Raw genomic sequence first — 17,783 nt, forward strand, 5'->3', positions numbered from 1 at the left:
AAAATAGTTATAAAAATTGCCCAATGCAGTCTCTGCCTGTTCAAAACTCCCCTTGGCCCTGAGGGGATCTGTGCCATAACAGGCTAGCCCGTCCCCTCCCAGCAGACTCGGCAAGCCTTTATGGTACTTCAGTGTTGTGTCAGTATTGAAAATAGTTCATGGTTTATTGTAAATTACTGTTATTTGCAACTTCCAGCTTTGCAGTTCCCATTGCACAGAGATCAAGGACCCAATTTTTCCTTTCTTTCCTTTGTATCCATCAGTGTAAATCAAGATTAACTCCAGTGAAGTCAGTCTAATCACAAGTGTAAAAACTAGGAGGAATGAAAGGAAAATCAGTCTATGAACTATTTGGTTTTTATTTTTAAATAGCAAAATTAATGCTGCTGTTCTGCAGACACAGGGTGACCTGCAAAGTACTAGCTCATGCGTTACTAATGCATCTCCATTTAAATGCAGATTTCTGCTCCTAACACAGAACTTCAGGGAAATCCTCTCTAGATAAACTGTAATAGGATACCAAATGGTAATTCAATATTTCACTTTAACTTGTGTTTCAGCTTATTGATCTTAATTTTCTATCATTTTGATGCAGCATTTGCCTAGGGGGAAGAGGATTACATTCACTATAATAAGGCTTTTAATTAATAATTAATTATTTTGATATTCCAAACATCCATGCCAGCAGTGGCAATCTGCTTGTATTCCTGTACCTTTTTCTGTTTACAGTGGTGGAAATCAGCAAGGTGTGACTTTATATATTTCAGGAAAGAATTGAGACACACAGCTGAGAAAAGGAAGCATCGTAGAGATATCACGGTATCTATGTGGGACATGCTTACTGTGACAGTGTTTCATTCTCAGTCATTTGTGGTAACAGTAGTTAAGACCCTGACTTGGTGAAATCCCATGCAGTGGGACCGCTTGTGCTATGCTGCTGCATTCAAGGGCTTTCCAAAAGGCTTCCATTTGCCTACATCTCTTCAGATAAAAGACATGAGGCGTGACTGTTCGGCCATTCTTACACTAAAATGACTTCCTTCACTACATCTACTCCTTGGTAAGGAAGGACTTGCACCTTGTAAACTCCTTTTCCAGCATGACCATTAGATACCGCAGTTGAAAGCCTCTCTCTCAGCAGTCCAGATTTTGCTGTGGTTTTGGTATAGATGTAGGAATAACCAGAGGGTCTGCTTGTTCAATTAAGCCTCTAAAATTAATGACATCATTTGCTTTTGGCATATATGATATGTTTAAGAAGAAGTTTTTTCTCTGTATATGCCTCCCTCAAGCCCTGCTTAAGTGCAGCTTATAAGATGTACATGAGACCTTGATATAAGCTCTCTTCTGCTGGACTGAATTTTAAATTTAAGTATCCTAGAGTACAATGAAGTCAGAAATAATGTTTAGAAGTCTACTAGATCATGAATACTGTTATGAAGAGGAATAACCTGATATTGAGAGTTAGTGTTTTTGCAGCACCTAACATGACAAGACCCAATCTAGTTACAATTAGTCCACACTATTTCTCAGTTTCCAGGCTGAAAGCTTGCAGTGCAATGGTGAACACATTGCAAGCAAGGCTTAGGTCTCATTTTCAGTAGTGTCAACTAAAAAATAACCCCCCCAACCATGGTAGAGGTATAAATATGATAAGAGTTTTTAAAATACATTTTTAGGTTTGGGCTTTTTTGTTTGATTTTTTATACAGCTTGATTACTTACAGGGTGCATTTTGTTAACATTTCCAAATGTTGTTCTGGCAACCATAAGATTCATCAATTTTCAAAATCTTACATCTGAGATTAACATTTTCCACATGGCACCCTTAGAATTGTGTATTGAAAAAAAAAGTATCAAAAGACGAGCAATAAAGTAGTGAAAATGGGCAGGTTAATGAGGGTTAATGAGACCTCCTTTGTCATATAATTTGGTCAGCAAAAGGGATGTCTAAGAAATAATGATCTTTGTGATTATGCTTCTTTGAGCTCACCTACGAGCCCTCAGATTTCTTCTCTAAATTATTTCCAACATTCTCAAACCCTGACAGATTCAATGACCTGCTAAACAAAATAAAAACTGCTTGAAAAACATTCCTCCACTACCACATCAAAATAAGCCCTGCGCATGACTATGTTTACATCTGAATTAGTGAGTGGTATGTTGCAATCCATCAGACAGAAATGAGAATCCTTCGTTACTGGTAAGAACATAGGGCACACCATAAAAAGCTGTCTCATAATAGATTTTGTTGTTTGCGTGTTTGTTTGTTTTGGGAGTTGGTTTTTTTTTTGGGGGGGGGGGTCCACCAAAAAGGCAGGAATAGCATTTGCTTTTAGTTCTGAAGTCTGGAATTGTCAGACTTCAAAACCACAAGAAGAACTACTACTTGGTTACCTTCTCATGTAAGCACTCATGACCCCCATGGCTCTCCTTGAAGGCACAACCACCTAGGCTCAGTGCCACCGAGATGTGCTTGACTTTACAGATGGAGAGTAATGAAAAATAATATAGGTACATTGGAGGAGCTGGGTAGAGTGTCTTTCTCATCAACAGTCTATTATCAGTAATCACAGTTTGATTGGAACCAAAGCACTAAGCAAAACTTCAGGGGAAAAAAATGTCTAACACTGCTGGAATGGGGGGGTGTTGTTTTCAGTTAATCACTTCTGGTTTTATCCAAATCAGCTCTTGAAGATTCTCGTGAAAAACAGAAGACTACTATTTGTCTAAAAGAAAATTTTCAGTGATCCAAAATAAAATATCTTTTAATTACAGAATTCTAAAAATCCTAGGGGTTTTGAGATTTAGATTTTTTTTTAAAAATCACAATGTAAAATCCTTTATTAAAATAATATTTGGTACCCATCAAAACTATATATACTAAATATTAGAAAATAAAAAGGTTGTTTTCTTTGGAATGCAATTCAGAGAAATAATCTCAATAGTGAGAATGGGGGGTTTTTTTGTAGTAGGCTTTTTCCCAAGGCATAAGCTCTTGCTAGGACTTAACAAATAAGACTGAAAGCCATTTAAAAAAAAGGAATGGATCAGGTATGAACTGATAAAACTTCCGACTTCTTTGACCTTGTAAACTTCACATCATAATGCATGACACAGCAGGAAGTTTTCCTAGAAACATGAGGTATGTACATCCTCTTATTTCCTTTACTGGCTTAAACCTAGTTTTTCACATTAATTACTGTTCGTTTATTGAATGGAAAGCATGCATTTTTAATTATGTTAGTTGAAATGTTGGCTGGTTGTGAAACCAAGTACTTGGAATTCGTCCATTTGAGCCACGTGAATCAGCAGTGCTGTTCTATGGATTTTGCATTTTTTTCACTTCAGCGTTTCAAACTGCAACCCTTGCACAGAAGAAAATCTGGTAGAGAAAGATAAGAGGCTCCATCTAGTGGGCAAGAACTTTTTGTTTAAAGGAAAAAAAAGGCAAGATTTTCAATTAATTTTATGCATGAAGAATACTGCTTTAGATTTTGTTTCATTAAGCTGCCATGTTGTTCTTAATTCTTGCCTTCTACAGAGCCATTATTTCATATGCAAAGCTGAAACACTAAGAATTATTCTGACAGTCTTGAGCAAGAAGCAATAAATGATACTAAATGAGTGGGTTTATACAGAAGAAGAGTTGACCCACAAAGTTCTTCCTCCCCCCCTTCAAGCTTCAATATATAGTAATCAAAACGGGATAATTTGTGCATCAACAAATACTTTAAACTATTTAAGGTTCTTTCCTACTTAAAACTGACTGGAAACATTCATAACAACCATAACACGGTATTTTGGCAAGTATTTTTTACAAAGGGAACTCCACCCGTGTGTTACCCTCATCTTCATTATATGACCTGTTTACCTGCAAAAGGTGAAATCTGGGCTCTCTGGCAACTCAGTCCAGTGCATCAGCTTCTGGCAAGGCATAACCCCATCGTCCTCTGCTGTCTCTTCCAAACACCAAAACTCATTCATCCTGGCATTTGTCTAGGAGCCTGCCTCACACTGTTGTGTCCAAAATCATCCTGATAGAATCTAGCACCTTTATTTTAGGTACATAATTGATCTAGTACAGTACTTTTTTTTTTTTTTCCTCTTTGCTGAACTTCTGCACTGCATTGCAGTTATGCTCTAAACTCTCGAGAGATTTGAGTGGCAGGACTCTTCAGTTTAAAGCAGTAGTGAAACTCGAGTGTTGCGCTCTCATTCCAACCAAACACAGCTAGCAGCCGAAACCTCCTCTTCAGTTCGTTTCAGGCTAATAACAAGAGTGGGAACAGGATCAAGTAGCAGTAAGCACAGAGCTGGCAGAAGAGACGCTGAACTACATTGTATGTATGTCCTGCCTTTTGTCAGACTTTCTCTCATTTTCAAGCCATACAGCCTGGCAAGATCAATTCTTCCTGTGCAGCTTCCAGGAACGGGGAGACAGTGTAACATGCATTGTAGTAACACATTACTACACCTAAGTTTACTATAGCCCATGTTCACATTCACAATTGGAATATTTGTCTCCTGTGCAAATCATAAAATAGAGCTTAATATGTTGTTTTGCACACCTCTTGATCACAGCGAGATCTCCATTTGCAGTGGCCGCTTGATAGCAAATCCAGAGGATTCCTTCTTCAGTATTAATGCACAATTTGGCGATTCTGACAGGCCACACAGACTTGCTGATCTGCCTGAACAATTCTCCCCAGCTGCAGCTCTCCTTGTATCCTCCATGGAAATGTTAACTCTGCAGCGCCAGCGAGTAAGAGCCATCATTTGGCTTGTTTTACAGACTAAAACAAAGGATAGTCTTAGAGTTCTTACACTGAACCTTTATATGCAAGGACTAATACAGAACTGACTAGTCTTAGAGTGCCTTTGGGGAAGTTCATACGTTTGCAAAATGCAAAAAATGCAAATCTCCAAAAGGGAGGAAATGGAAGATAAAAATTAAACTGCATTTTTTTGTTTGGGGCAGTTTGTACCTTTGGTCTCAGCTTGTAGGCAGTCTATGTAACCCTTAAAACATGTCAGCTAAACCAATACAGAACAGTTGTTTAAAACTTCACAGATACTTCAAAATTATCATTGCAACTGCACTGTTAGCATTTAACACAGCTAAAACTGACACTAGCTATTTGTTAACAGTAATGCCACTTGGTTTCTAATGCACATGGACACCTACCTCACTAGGCACCTAATAGAAGAAAAGATGCAAGTCACTTCAAAGCAAAAGTTGTTAAATAATATCAATTTTAACTGCAGGCCTTTGCTCTAGAACTGTTCGCATTTTAAGAGATCATAGGCTTGCTGCTGAGCTAAAGCAAATCTCATGTTTGGAACTACAGTAAGATCCTCTACCTCATTTTACTTTAAATACCTTGTCTAGCACTGGTATTTGAGCTGTGCCAATGAAATACAAATTTCCAGATGCAAAACTCTGGGGGACATTCAACAATCTGCTTTTGTAATAATCTGCTATAAACTCAAAATGCTAATTTGGGGATTAAGTATTAATTTATTCCCTCTACAGGTCATCGGATAGTCTCATACAAGCTTTCTAATTAATATTTAACATACCTATTTTAGATGTTGTTTATCTGGGTTAGATTTACTCAGCTGTTTTTTCCTTCTTTGCGGGAGCAGTAGTCTTTACAACAATAAATGCACATCAATGCATTTCTTTCAAGAGTACCACTCAGTCTCTTACTTATTTTTCATAGCTAACCAGGTGCTGAAGTTTGGAACGCTGGTCAGTACTTCCAACACGTATGATGACTCGGGGATTGTGACCATTGAGACGGACAAGCCTTTGCTATGGACAATGGCTATCAAAAGATAAGATCAGGTACAGCTGCCTTTTCTGATCTGACCCACTCAAATGACTGCAAGATTTCACTGAATTCAGTGAAGACAGTAAAGCTGTTCCAGAAAGATATAAGCAGGCACTGATTTTATGTACTGAATGGCAAACAAATCTGATATAGAAGTCACTTGAGATCAAATCAAGATTAGCAGCAATAACTGAGTACTTCATTCTGGTACCTCACGCTACCTAATCAGAAGACACATGAGCTGCCACCCAATACAATCACAAAGAGAAGTGAATGTAAAGAAACTGTTACTGCTTATCCGGTTAGTTCAGACTATTTTTACAAAGTATTTTATTCCAATACTGAACTATTTTTTCCCCTTTTGCTATGAGGAAATACAGTACACAGTTGCACATAGTATAACTATACTAAAAGGTGATAGCACTAAGAGTAGTTAATCTCATTTTTCTGTCCTGGTTTGTAACATGCAGGTGCTGGTGAAGATTTCTCAAGAAGAGCAGTAATTGAACTTTTCTACTTATGAAGCAAGTTTGTGTACTGAAGAAGCTTCAGTTTTGCTGTAATACCAATATCAGATCTCCCAGTATTAAGTGCTTTTAAAGTCTGTAATGGAAGTAGCACTGTAACTTCTGCAAACACCAAATGCTTACAATAAACTTTCTGGAATGAAATATAAATTGCTTAATCTCAATCTGAGGAGGAAGAGCATTGCATCTACCAGAGTTTTTACAGGCTTAGTTTTTAAAATCAAAATATTCAGTCATTTACTAACGGAAACTTCCAGGTCAACAAAAACAGAGCCCTTTATAATTCTATGTGCAGTTGTCTTAGAGAACCAGTATCCAAAATGGGTGTATATCCTATCCAACAGTGTGAGCAAGTTGTTGATTCGCTGAAGGACTTCTTAGTATCTCTGACAACTATATTAACCTCAAACTGTATATCTTAGTAATCAGCTAAGTTTGGCTTTCTTAATTGTGCCATCAGAGTAAGGACTGGCAATGCAAGTTCTTTATTTGATGGAGGTTTTTTCCAGTCAAGTACATAGTATAATGTAACAGGACTTCCAAATGCAGAAAGGAATTACAGGTAATGATGGTGATTCCAGAAATTAGTGACAAGAATTCCAGTTGATAGATTTTTCAATCACCACTCGAGAGGATACAGTAATGCTGTTTCCTTGCTGTCTACTTTTGCTGGAACAATGCCGTTTACTAAGCAGTAAATTAAGCATTGGAATAGCTTCTGAAGAGAGGCTGTACAGTTGTCACCCTTGGAGGTTTTCAATACCTGACTGGACAAAGCCTTAAGCAACCGTGTCAGAATGCAACACTGACCCAACTTTGAGCAGGAGGTTGGACTAGAGACCTCCCAAGGTTCCTTCCTACCCGAATGACTCTGTTATGGTTTGAAGAAGTAACAAAACAAACAAAACAAATAAAACACTCTACTACTACTAAAAAAAAAGCCTGTAATGTAGACAGATATGATCGCATACACTTTAAAAGAGGAATGACAAGAATGTTTGAAAACCCAAACTGAGCTTGTTTAATAGCAAACAAGTTAAAGCTGTGAAATCTTTGCAGCAAGTGTCACAACATCTTGTTCTTCATGATGAATATTCAGCCGCCTCTGTTGAGAGAACAAAGTAATCAGTTTCAACTAATCAAGTGTGATCAAGCAATCCCATCTGAAGTCTAATTTATCGTCCCACCATTGCCTTGTTAGGACAAACATTACTACTGTTACAGCTTATCTACTATTTTCAAACATTTCTCCTTGCCTAGACCACGACTCTTACAGGGATAAGCAAGCCACAAGTCATGGTCACAGAATAGTATTTAACTTGTTCCAGTGCTAGAAAAGGGATTACATCAGCTTTGGAGAATCTCAGGAGTTTTAATTGGTAGTGTTAATATGTCAGTTCCATGACTGCCAGTCAACTTAAGGGTCAAGTTTTTCATGCTGCAATGTTCATTCTAAAAGGTATTTTACAGAATGCAGTTACAAGTAAAACAAAGTTTCAAACATATCTAGCACTCAGTAAATGAAACAAGACCAACTTTGTTCTGTGCCCTGTCACCTTCCAGCACAATCACTCAGTTTTCTCTACCTTACCATCCATGCATTTACTTTGGATACCCAAATTATGAACTGGAAATAGTAAGAGTATGTAAGATCCAAATAAAGTAAATGTTCTATGATCAAACACACACTGTGGAACTGGAACACAAAACATTTGATGTTCAGTTTTGAAGCAGAATACTTGAAAAAAACCTGAAGAACTATGGATCTAATATTTTGCAGCATGCTAAATTAACAACTGCTTCCTGATCAAGTCCTTTGAATCAAGTAATACCTGTCATATTACACTACCATGTGAAATGCAGAGATACTAAAGCAACATGGATCCTGTATGGCTCACTAACATCCTCTGTTTATAACTGAACAGGTAAAAACGAATGTCAAATTTAGTGAAATTAAAGGTCATATTTACTTACACAATGATATTGTTGATTGGGATATGGATCAATTTGACAAAGAAACCAATAAATCCCATTATCGCAAAGCCTATTGCTGTTGCCATGGCAATCTTCTGGAACTCTATAAAACCAAAAAAATTTTAGTCTAGGAAGCCTCATGTATGGCGTACAGGAGATGTGCACTACAGTGACCACAGGAGAGAGATCTCTTTAGAAAACGGTAACGTTAACACAGGAAGCAGTTCAAAAGCAAACTGCATTGACATTGAGAAACAAATCCACTTTTTCAGAAGACAGATGAGATTTTAAGAGAAGATGCTGCTTTCCACAAAGCATGGCCGATCTTAACTTTTTTAAATAATAAGCAGAATCAGAAATACCCACAGTTCATAACAATTTATGGAACACTTATTCCATTATCTTTACTTCATATCCCTACAAGGCCTGAAAATAATCCCCAATACAGTATAAAAAATGGAAAAGCTGCATTTATGTCTGTCACAGGAAGACATATTAAGTCCCAGCAGAAATCGAGTACTTAAGTGATATTCTCAATTATTTTAAGAAAGCAACCATGAAATGGACTAGGAAGGTCAACAGCCCCTCACAACCCTGCCAGTCTGACAGTGAATGAAGTTCCTTACTGATCTCAAAAGATGTCAGTAAACTTCATCCTGAGCATGTGAATAAAGCATCGTAACTACTGCCATTAAGGACAACCAGTTGCATTCTGGTTAGAGTCACAGCTTCGCTCTAATGCCTTTGAGAAAATCCAAACACCTCCTCTTCTATACTTCCAGCAACCAAGTTCTTCCTGTCACAATCAGGCAGTCACCTGACAACTGTGAAGTACAGAATGGGCACTGCAAAAAGCAATCCAAGCTCCTTTTGGGTCTCCTAAAAATGAAGTGTTTCCTCCAAGGTCAAGTAACAAACAGTTTTCTCCAGAATTTCCCCCAAGCTGACTGCAATCAGTCGAACCTGACTGCTGTATTTATCTTTTCAAAGCGCACACAACTTCTTCTCGGAGCAGTTTACCTAATACATGAAAACTATTACTTGCCTGTCTGAAAATGGCCAATTTCAGCTACTTAGCCTGTTTCATAAGGTGAGCTTTAGTACCACTCTCACACACCTGACTGATACATACCAGAAAAGGACACATTCAAGTATTATTATATCCAGAACCATAAACCCATTAACAACTGGATAACTGCTCAAGTTTAAATCTCATACTGAAAGGTGAGAAACATTCATGACAAATAAATCAAGTCACATACGGAAGGATACACGGTAAAATATAAGATGAAATAAGGATTGCTTCTGGGTTTTGTGTGCTTTACCTTTCCTGTCAGGCTTGGTGCATCTTTTAACAAGTCGTATGGAGTCTTTTACAAACTGACGGCTGGGTTCCACGAATTGCATTACCTGATCCATGATTACCTGCAAAGATGAACGGATTTAGTATTGGCAGTGCCATGTATATACTGAAAGGGAGAATTTTTTTTATTACAGAAGTAGGAGTTACCTACAAAATTTGTAAAGACTTAAGATAAAGTGTCATACTCCAACCTAACCAGACTTGAAAAGATACTTCCACTTTGCAGAAAATAAAGACACTGTATCAATACATGAACATGAGGACCTACCACTGCCTGCAAAAAATATGAAAAGCTATGCCTTTCAGCATAGCAGATGAAAACAACAGCTCCATAACAGCTTGCTTTCAGCTTATGTCCTACAGTGTGTTTCTGAGGACACTGCCGAAGGCGTCTAAATAGACAAAAGTCACCACTCTCAAGAAACCCCCAAGCCAAAGCTGCTGGAGGGTTGGTGCGCACCGAGGGAAATACCGTGGCCTGATCTCGTTCTCCAAACAAGCACCTGCCAGCGCTGCCACCCCAAGCACGACACCAGGCTGGAAGGGTCTGCGGTCATTCACCAGCACAGGCCCTCCGATACGAGGGTCCCTCTCACGTCTCCCTGCGACGCGACTCGACTCCTCTCCTCACCCCTGCGGCCGAGGCCGGGCCGCCCGGCCTGCCCCAGCTCCCCCGCCCCGCCGCGGGACGGGCCGCACGGGCCGGCGGCCTCGCTCCAAGGGAGCCTGGGCCCCCGAACCCCCCGGGGAGGCCGGCCCAGCGGGCCTGCGAGCCGGAGCCGGGCCCGGGGCTCGCTCCCCCCGCTCCTCAGCCCCCGCCGCCCGGGCGGAGGGGCGCCCCGAGCGGGGCGGCGACAGCCCGGGGGTCCCCGCGCCGCCCTTACCGCTCGCGCTGCTGGGCGAAGGCCACGTCGCACGGCGGCAGAGGGCGGTGACGTCAGCGCGCCCGGCGGCGGTGACGTCAGCGCGCCCGGCGGGCGGGGCGGGGCGGGTTTGTTTTAAGAAGAAAAAGGAGGATTTTGAGCGTGGGGCTTTGTTTGGGGTTGGTTTTTGGTTTTTTTCTTTTCTTTCTGGTTCCTGGGGCCCCTCGCGCTCTCTCCCGCTGCCTGGGCCTAGTGGGGGGAGCGGCGCGGCCTGGCGTCCGGGCAGAGGGGCCCCTGCCGGCTGCAGCCGGGGCCGGGGGAGGCCTCAGCGCCTCAGGGCGGGTAGACGGCGCGCAGCGCGGGGGGAACCTGTGGCTGCGGCCCGGCGGGGGCTGCAGGCCCGGCGGGGACTGCGCAGCTGTGCGGGTTGATGCGGCTGTCACGTACCCGGGCGGCGCGTCCGTCGGCGTTTGACAACGAATTTGCTTTCCCGCGCGGTTACAGCCGTAGGATCCGAGAGCCTCGTGGCGGGAAATAAAGGGAAGATGGTACCAATATACCTGTGACAAATGCTGTTCGATGAAGGGAGGGGGGGGGAAACCCAACATGAAAAAGCTGCTCAGGCTGTGATTGCCCGTGAGTCAGACATTTATTGATTCCTAAGAGTGCTGAAGCCATCACGGACCACAGGAGTTCATCACCTTTGAAAACATAGACTCCTGTGGCTTTTTTTTTTTTTTTTTTTTTTTTTTTTTTTTGCATAGAGGAGTGTGCAGCCCAGCACTTAGAAATGGGAAAGCTTTTTACATTTCAGCACCGCAGGTGTAATGTAGAAGGCTTCCTTGCATGAGGGGGTAAAAGAGGCTGTTGCTGCCTAAAGTGAGTCCTTCCTGGCTGTTTTCAAAAGGAAAATCAGATCATGTAACAGGTAAAGGAAGAGCAAAGATAACATTTATTGATTTTTATCCTTAATTTGCTTTTGATATCATTAATTTTGGTCTAGAACTCTGTTCCTGATTGGCTGCCACCTTTGCGTGCGTATTGAGTACCTAAGGCTTACTAATTTTTCAGTCAGGCTGTGGGGCTTTTGCGGCCAGATCAGGCAAATACTTTGCTGATCTCAACTCACTATTGGATTTAAGTGTGCACAAAATATTTTCTGGGCTTAACTTTTTTTGTGACAGCTTTCATGACAGATGAAGTACCATCAGAGCAGGGGGTTGTTTGATATTCCATGGATTTTTTTGGCAGCCGCCTTCCTTGTCTTTGCCCACAGGGCAAGTCCTTCAGTATTATTGATCTCTTTCAAACATGAGCTTTCTCTTTGGCTTTGGAGGTTTATTGCCATGGGCTCCTCTACAAGTTTTCTCCAAAAGCCTGGCTTTGAATTGGATTTTGCTTTGAATCAGACCTCATCTAGCACTACGCCTCAGATGGGGCTGTAATTTTGCTGGCCAAATTCCGTTAGACCTTTTCCATTGGCACACCAGCACAGAAAGATCACAGAGTCAGTTAGGCCTCCCACAACAGATATGCGTATAATTTGTCTCTTGTTTTTGAGGCCAGTTTGCAGTCTGCAAGAATGAGCAGTGTCACCACTCAGGGAGAGGAAGATCCCTAAGGAAAGCAGCTGAGCACCTGATAGCCATAGTTCACAGTGCATGGTGGGGCAGAGCAGGCTGCTGGTCCTCTGCATGACAAGTCACTACATGGAGGCTGCCTTTCATGTTTTTTTGTTTTGTTTTGTTTGTTTTTTCCCTTCAGTGTGACAGATAAATGCTAGAGACTTTACCAACAGAGGAAACTCATATTTCCAGCTGTGCTGCGTGATGAGCCTTGCTGGAAACCATTGCTGCAGAGCAATGGTTTTCACAGCACTAGGTTCCTGTAACCAAATGGCAATGATTTAAAAAAAAAAACTAACCTGAATCAATCAAGAAGACACATGTATGAAACAATTCATGGCATAGACTTCTGGCTGGATTAGGTTATGATTAAAAAGCATTCACTGCAATAAAGGTTTGTGTTCTTCCCCGCCCCCCCTCCTAATTCTCTATTTTAAGTTGTTTTTCTCAGGAGAAACATTCTGGAGAATGCTAGCAGGTACTGCCTGGCTTAAAAATGTGACTTTGTTATCACGGGTTTGTTAACCATGGGTTGCCTCTGATGGAGTAGAAGATGGGGATTGTCCTCTGTCTCAACTGTTCCTCGCTCTCCCATGATGAGCTCTCTTCTTTCCCTGCCAGGCTGCAAGTTTGGACTTCAGCAAGCAGCTTGGGGGAGAGGCAGAGTCCTGTTTTGTGCACAGAGTGCATTTGCTGTTCTGCCTCAAACTCTTCTCCAACATTTATTTTTTAGTGTCCTTGTACTCACATATTGTTACTTAGACTTGGTCTTCGGGGCAACTATGTTTACAAAGAGTCATCTGCATTTACAGAAGATATGAAAAAGCTTGTATCTCCCAGGCATGCATATTTTTTTCATTGAAAGCTGGACTATCGCTAGGGCGGTTTGTTTCTACTTCTTTATGGTTGGGGAAGAAAGTGGTGTGCTTGCACATGTAAATTTTTGTGACAGTTTTACAAGTCTGCTTTTACAACGATATCTAAGCAGTAAATAATCATTCTCTTAACAGAAGAAACACAGTTGTTATCCTATATTGTAGTGTGCTAATGCTCATTTGCTTCTGGATATTCATTTTGCGTGAACTGGAGCCACATCCGGGGGTTTTTTTGTTGTTTTTTTTTTTCTTTTTTTCCCATACACAATCTTCAGTGTGAGAGGAAGCTCAGTCTCTGCATGCTCAGCTGGTACACATGTAATCCCCGAGTGGCGCAGGAAGGACAGAGTAGTAGCTCTGTCTGAATGAGCCTCCAAGCTTTCCTGCAGGAGGTAACCCTGCTTTCCCTACCCTGCCCCTGCTCCATGCTCAGGCAAATGGGAAGAGCAAGTGCCTGCTCCTGTTCAGGCTTCTGTGGGGCTGGTGCTGCCTGGCATTAGCAGAAGCCCAATGGAAGGGGAAGTGCTCTTCTGTCTGCACGCTGGAGGGGAGAGACCTGGCAGCCTGGCTTTTTTGTTTGAAGGAGTACTGCCCATGTCCTAGAAGAAAATGAGTTGGGTGTAGTGATCCCAGCAGGTCTCTTGTGGCTGCACAAAAAGTGATACATTTGGGATATGGAGTCTTGCTGAACTATCTCCTTCCCATCCCACGATAGGCAACAGGAATTGAGATGCTCCCCAGTAGGAAGGGCCGGAGGGGTGAGCAGGAGGCATAGCCAGCTCTGTGCCCAGGGTTTCCAAATGCAGGGCACGAGGCAGATTTGAACTGGAAGGAGGCAAGGCAAAAGGCCAGTTGCTTCCCCAGGGGAGTTTTTGGGATGGATGGATTGTTTGAGGAGGGTAGCCTTTGCAGACAGAATCTGACTTGCCTTCACGAATTTGAGGGGAAAGTAGTTATCCTGAGAGGCAGCAAAAGCAAAGAAAAAGACTAAGAAAACTATGAAGGTGGCAGCTGGTGGACTTGCATACACAAGGAAGACAGGCCTCTGGGGACAGTGGGCATCTGGGTATGCTCTGGGACAGAAAACAGACATAGCAGAGAATAAAGACCACACAGCAGCAAGAGATTTACAGCCCAAACAAGGGAAGAGTGCAGAGAAGGAAGAGCGAGAGGAGAAAGCAAGGTGATGGTGTGGGAAAGGTGTTAGGGGACCTCCTTGGACAGAGCAGCCTGTTGAACAGGGCTGCGGGTAGATGCCCCCTCAGATTTTCAAAGGCAGCACTGTAGCCCCATTGACTGAAGTCATGCTAATGATCCATCACTTGACAGTCAGTGTTGGATGACTAAATGACTATAAAATTCAGTCTTTAGAAATTGCTAAGATATGTGGGACCTTTTATTTCTTAATTTTACATTATCGTAAATATGTTTGATTAATTTATATCTTGAGAAACCTTTGGAATATCTATGTGCTTCTGACATTTAAAAATTATTTTTAGCTTTTTGTTCTCCTAAACGATCCTGAGGCTCTGTTTGGACTTGATAAGCATATCTGCATGATTTACGATGGGAAGAAAGATGATTTCCCTCCTCAGTAGCTGTACAGATGCAGGGGAAGAACATAAATGAGGAATTAATGTTAGGAAGGAAATGATAGCTCATATGTGGGGTTCAGAAGGAAATGATGAAGTGCTTGTGGTCCCTGTCTTTGGGTTAGCCTCATTAATTATAGAAATGTCACTAGATCAGGCTTTAATGCCATGGTTGTGAAAGGGAATGTCGCTAGTCTGAAGCAGTCAACAAACCCCATCCTTTGATTTGTGCTGCTTAATATTCAATGGAGATGAAATGTGGGGATGAGGGAGGAGTGCTATTAAAATAAATTTTTACCAGTGTTAGATTTATTGTGTATAATTTTAAAGATGACCTTTTAAACAAAGTCCATGTTCAGTTTAATTTGAAAGACCTGAAGAACTGGAAGATTTGTGTCTGTATAACGATAGACAGAATATGAGATAAACAAGGGCACTATACTAAAATGGCTTCACTAAATGATACCTCAGACTAAAAAGATCTTAAGATAAGGTTTCTAGATAGCAAAAGCAATGTAAGGAAGTTAAGAGAGGAATAGGTGTGCCTCCATCAGCTGTTCAGGTCTGAGAGGTAAAGAAAAATCAAATGCTTACTACTTTCTCTGATTCAGTGCTTGTAATAATACTGTTTTGTTTAAGCACAGCTGGCACTGATGGCTTGATTTCTCCTAATGTTAGCCACTTCTCAATTCTTTCTTTGAGATGCACCACTTTTTAAGTTCATGGTTTGTTTTTTTTGTGCCAGTTAATATCATTCTCCCATAGTTTCTGGGCTCATCCAACAAAAAGTAATAAGAAAAGTAACTTTGATAAACAATGGGCCAGAGAATGCTTCCTCTAAATCTTGCTCTGGTAAATGGCAACTGACCATACGGGCCTCATCCCCATGTTTGCAGCTGCCACCTGAAGATTTTTGTGTATGATAAGAAAAAAATTACTCAATTCTTTATAATAACACCACTACTATGTCAGTAAATGCTAATTACTACCTCAGATTAAAAAGAAAAAAAGCTAAATTAAAATTGAAAATATTCTTAACCTTAAGATGATTTTTTTTTTCCCCCTGAGGACGAAGTTTGATTAAAAATGAGGTGATAGCTTTCTTTTTCTAGCAGAAGAGTATTTTATGTCAGCAGAAACATTTTCAGGTGCTTTGTGTACATTTAGACATTAAAAAATGGCTTTCAAAAATATGCAATGGTTGCATGTATTATACATAAGACTCAATCATATAGTGGATACAGAAGTAGCAGCAAAAAGTGCAAGCAAAGCATCTTTTTAGGTATATTGAATGTGGCCCCTGTCTGCTTCAAGCCAAGATGACAGAGCAACCAATTTGTTCAATAACCATGAGCAAGCAGTTCATCGGTGCATGGCTATAGTGTCAAAACGTTAATTAAAAGCCCCACTTCTAGTATGAGATTTTGTTTTACTTTGTTTTGGCAAACCCGTACTTTCTTCAGTTTGTAAAGCGTACCGCATGCCTCTTTTTGGTATTTTATAAGTACAATAAACTAAAACTGTATTTTCTTTCTGTGATGTTTTAATACACCTTCTACTCAGTTTGTGGCTTGGGAGTAACTACTCAAGATGTCTGTTCCATCCTGGTAATGGGGTCAGCTGAGCTGGACCCCAGTCCTACTATCATGATACATGTTTCGGTATAAAAGCTATTTCATTGCATGTCATCTCCAGTGAGGTCCATAATCCCAGCTGGCTAGGGGTGTGGGCCGGAATGCCATCTCTTTCTCTGGAGGTAAAAGGTGTTTCTTCAGCTTTTGCCTGTTGTAAAACTGTAAAAATATGGAAGAAGTTGAGAGCCACCACTTTATGAGAATGGGAACCATCTGATGGGTAGGGCAGTGAGCAGCTGAAAGGATAGAGGTGGACAGAAAGAAAAAAACCCCTTCTTAGCACTGAAAAGAGCAATAACTTACTTGCGCCTAGGGTTTTTTAACATCCTTTTTCCTCGCTGATCTGTATAAAGTTGGTTGGCTGCCTGTCTTTGTTGCTGCTTTCCGATTAAGTAGGACATTTGCCTTTGGCTCAGATTAAGCTTTCATAATACTGTTGAGGTCTCCTGAATTTTGCCAAGTGCCTGTGCCAACGCAGACATGTCACTGATTTGCACAGGAGCTGTGTGCTTCAGGCACGCTAGCAGCATGTGCTTTCACAAAGGGTGCCTTGGAAACATACTCTAAATATGTAATAACTTGGGCGTAAAAGAATGCAGAGGAATTTGGGTATGTCAGAACTGAAAATCAGCTTTGGAAGATTTTACAGGGATGGGGATCATTCTCAAACTTCAGAAAACTAGAATTGCAAAGTTTCGTTTTTTAATGTACCTTCTTCATACTCTTTTGAAGATATTTTTAAATGCCCCCCTTTCCTCCTTTCTGCCTTCACAAATCTTCACTCTGCGTGTAACCTAAAAAGAAATATGAATGGATCTGGGATTTTTGACTATTTCTGTTTCTACGTGCTCAGTCTGAGGAACCTTGATGGGACCTACTGTTCAGCAGGCAGAGATAGAGTGTCTCTGAACTGTAGGTCCTTTAAAGATGTCTTGAGACCAACCTGAAAGTGTTGGTCATTAGAGAAGCAGTTTTGCTCGGTCAGTAGTTGAGTGCATGATCCTCCTCACATGCAAGTCAGAGCGCTGAGGGAGAAGCTGCTTTTCACAGCATGAAGAAGCTGTAGACCTTTCTTGCTGGTGTCTGAATCTGCAGCAGTCTTGGTGAGTTTTATTTGATCCTGCACAGGGAATAATAAGGTTCAGTGGATTACTCTGCTTATTTATCTCACCTGTAATGCTCCAAGTCTTTATTGGTGAAAAGTATTTGGGGAATCTTCTGTTCAACTGGTACAAATGTATCCAGCAGTGTTTCAGCACAAAATTGCTGGTAGTTCCTTAGCCCCGTCAGTAACGGTTGCAATTAGAGCAGGCAATGAAATATTTGTAAATCTTATTTCTCTCACTTCCTTTCCCAGTAAGATAAAAATCAATTACTTGCATCGTTGGAGAAAAGAACAGAAGCCTGAAAGATGGTGTTGGTTTACAAAATAAATACCTGAGGATCTAGCACTTCCCAATGCTTTTATTAGCCAGATGTCACTTCCTCTTAATC

The 17,783-nt window shown here is 41.1% G+C and overlaps 2 protein-coding genes across 10 annotated transcripts in view; one reads left to right on the forward strand and one right to left on the reverse strand.

Annotated features, from left to right (window-relative positions):
* Positions 1-8,410, forward strand: part of TPK1 (thiamin pyrophosphokinase 1) — a 324,730-nt gene extending 316,320 nt beyond the window's left edge. For 6 of the 7 annotated variants that reach the window (XM_052795439.1, XM_052795420.1, XM_052795398.1 and 3 more), the window contains 2 exons: positions 5,726-5,850; positions 6,307-8,410. In XM_052795439.1, the coding sequence (XP_052651399.1) occupies positions 5,726-5,844 (119 nt within the window). In that variant the 3' untranslated portion in view covers positions 5,845-5,850; positions 6,307-8,410. Of the gene's footprint in view, positions 1-5,725; positions 5,851-6,306 lie in introns of those variants that run through there. The other variant, XR_008236464.1, reaches the window with a different exon arrangement.
* Positions 7,361-11,030, reverse strand: SEC61G (SEC61 translocon subunit gamma). 3 transcript variants are annotated; one of them, XM_052795478.1, is made up of 4 exons: positions 11,011-11,030; positions 9,663-9,762; positions 8,338-8,440; positions 7,361-7,468 (listed from the first exon to the last, which is right to left on the reverse strand). In XM_052795478.1, exons 2-4 carry the CDS (start codon positions 9,754-9,756, stop codon positions 7,459-7,461), a joined length of 207 nt encoding a protein of 68 aa, XP_052651438.1. In that variant the 5' UTR covers positions 9,757-9,762; positions 11,011-11,030; the 3' UTR covers positions 7,361-7,458. The 3 variants fall into 3 exon arrangements, with proteins under 3 accessions (XP_052651438.1, XP_052651423.1, XP_052651432.1); XM_052795463.1 differs by lacking the exon at positions 11,011-11,030 and adding an exon at positions 10,585-10,670; XM_052795472.1 differs by lacking the exon at positions 11,011-11,030 and adding an exon at positions 10,161-10,285.
* Positions 11,031-17,783: the final 6,753 nt, after the last annotated feature.

This window comes from Harpia harpyja, chromosome 1 (genome assembly GCF_026419915.1).
Source record: "Harpia harpyja isolate bHarHar1 chromosome 1, bHarHar1 primary haplotype, whole genome shotgun sequence".
In the NCBI taxonomy this organism is placed as follows: Eukaryota; Metazoa; Chordata; class Aves; order Accipitriformes; family Accipitridae; genus Harpia; species Harpia harpyja.

Excerpts from the sequence above, each read along its gene's own strand:
- SEC61G (XM_052795478.1), bottom strand. The coding sequence starts at position 9,756 with ATGGATCAGGTAATGCAATTCGTGGAACCCAGCCGTCAGTTTGTAAAA. Across the intron at positions 8,441-9,662 it reads CACCAAGCCTGACAGGAAAG|AGTTCCAGAAGATTGCCATG; the intron begins GTAAAGCACACA and ends TTGGTTTTATAG.